General features: G+C 43.4%; 1 protein-coding gene across 1 annotated transcript; it reads right to left on the reverse strand.

Moving 5' to 3' along the window:
* Positions 1-11: 11 nt before the first annotated feature.
* LOC111665578 (FYVE, RhoGEF and PH domain-containing protein 6-like) lies at positions 12-1,596 on the reverse strand (the record flags this gene model as incomplete). The annotated part of the gene is made up of 4 exons (XM_023420635.2): positions 12-362; positions 575-726; positions 1,409-1,439; positions 1,538-1,596. Coding segments are annotated over 4 exons (450 nt in total), but the record flags the coding sequence as incomplete, so codon positions are not given.
* Positions 1,597-1,681: the final 85 nt, after the last annotated feature.

The following is a 1,681-nucleotide window of genomic DNA, read 5'->3' on the forward strand; positions in this document are numbered from 1 at the left end:
GAGGAGGAGGATGAACAGCATTCAGGGGCTGACTTCACATGTAATGTGGAGAAAACACTTTATGTACCAAACTGTGTTTTGTTTTATGTCACATCTGAGGACATTTCATTCTCATAAAGGTCGGTTCATATTGTAGTATACAGAAGGTGCTTTGTTAAATGTTGATTTTCATGGACTGCAGTAAGAGAAGCGCCGTAGGCCTGACCTCAAACTGGTGAACAATTGCTGCAAAGGCAGGTGAGGTCCGGCAGCTGTCCTCCAGCAGGCTCATACTTCGGTCATAGTGGCCAATGTACGTGGTAAAAACCAAGAACTCTGCTTTTCTGGACAGGAAGATGTCTGCGATCCTCTGGCTCTCCTCCCTGAGTGAAGAAACAGACGTGAGAGGATGAAGCAGAAGTGACATGCATCAGTCGTCAGCTTACATTTAAAGCTTTCTCAGCTGCATTAGTGTGCACTCTGTGGAGCCAAGGAAGAACAGGGATGAGTGTGGAAGAGCTCCTTTCAGTTATAGTCTATGTGTGAATGGGTGTGTGCCAGTATTCCTTACTCAACAATTATGTAAGCGTCTCACCAATGGCGGATTCGATTCTCCAGCTCGGTGAGGACTCTGCGGTGCAGAGTGTAAACGTCAGGCAGCTCGTTGAGAATCTCTCGAAGCCTCTCTTCTTCCAACACAGGTTCCCCCTCGTCTCCGACGGCTGCCCCCACCGCTTCCCGAAAGTCCTGGCACACGTGGCGGAAAGGTTATTCTTTTTTATTGTTTATATTTAAAATCTGACTAAACTTACAATTTCACAAAAGTCTGCATTTTCTTCCCTCCCTCTGCAGCAGTACAACTGGATAATATCTGACAGCAGGGAGTACATGAGCTATTACATCAAGGAATCTAATCATCTCTTCGAGCCGACTGGAGCTGCAGAGGTCTAGTTCACAGAGGAGTAACTCTAAATAGGGAAGTGAAGGAGCAGCACTTGTTCCTCCCTTATGGCCAATGGCAAGGTGCCCTTGAGCAAGGCACAAAAGCCCTAACTGCTCAGAGGCCAACAGATTGTGTTTGTACTTCGCAGCTTTTAGGCGTGACTGTGAACATGCGCAGTCATGCTCACTGACACGCAACATAAACAGCATATAATAAAAGCTAGTTCATACAATTAAGGATTGGAAGTAAAAGTAAATATAGTATGCGTCTGCTAAAAACAGGAAGCAGAAAGATGAATTCAAGAGATATAAAATGTAAACCTGAGCAGAGAAACATGAACTGCCTTTCTTCCAAACGTTATTCTGCAACTCCAGTTCTGCAGAGTTCGGACAGCCTGCTGTGGTTTAAAGTAGATACTAATTCCTTCCCATAGAGAATATCTGAACACATACATTACATTAGTAAATTTAATAAGACCACACTCACTTCCTGAAGAAGCTTGAGAGCTTTCACATGCCTGTGGACAGAGAAATATAAACTCAATTTAATAAGGAGCTGATTAGTTTTGATAGATAGAGATGTGGGATAAGAGAAATTAGTTTACATGTTACTTACAATCTCTCTGTATCCACCAGTTCTTTTGCGATGTAAAAGGCCCTGGATCGGCCGTCAGGCTGTAAACAATCATATTATTTATTTGTAATAAGCCCAGGGTTAGGAAATGCTAAAGCATTTTGGCACTGGTTCAACAAATATCGC

The sequence above is a fragment of the Seriola lalandi genome, unplaced genomic scaffold, assembly GCF_002814215.2.
Source record: "Seriola lalandi dorsalis isolate HSWRI2012SDOR001 ecotype SW California unplaced genomic scaffold, Sedor1 jcf7180002002305, whole genome shotgun sequence".
Lineage (NCBI taxonomy): Eukaryota > Metazoa > Chordata > Actinopteri > Carangiformes > Carangidae > Seriola > Seriola lalandi.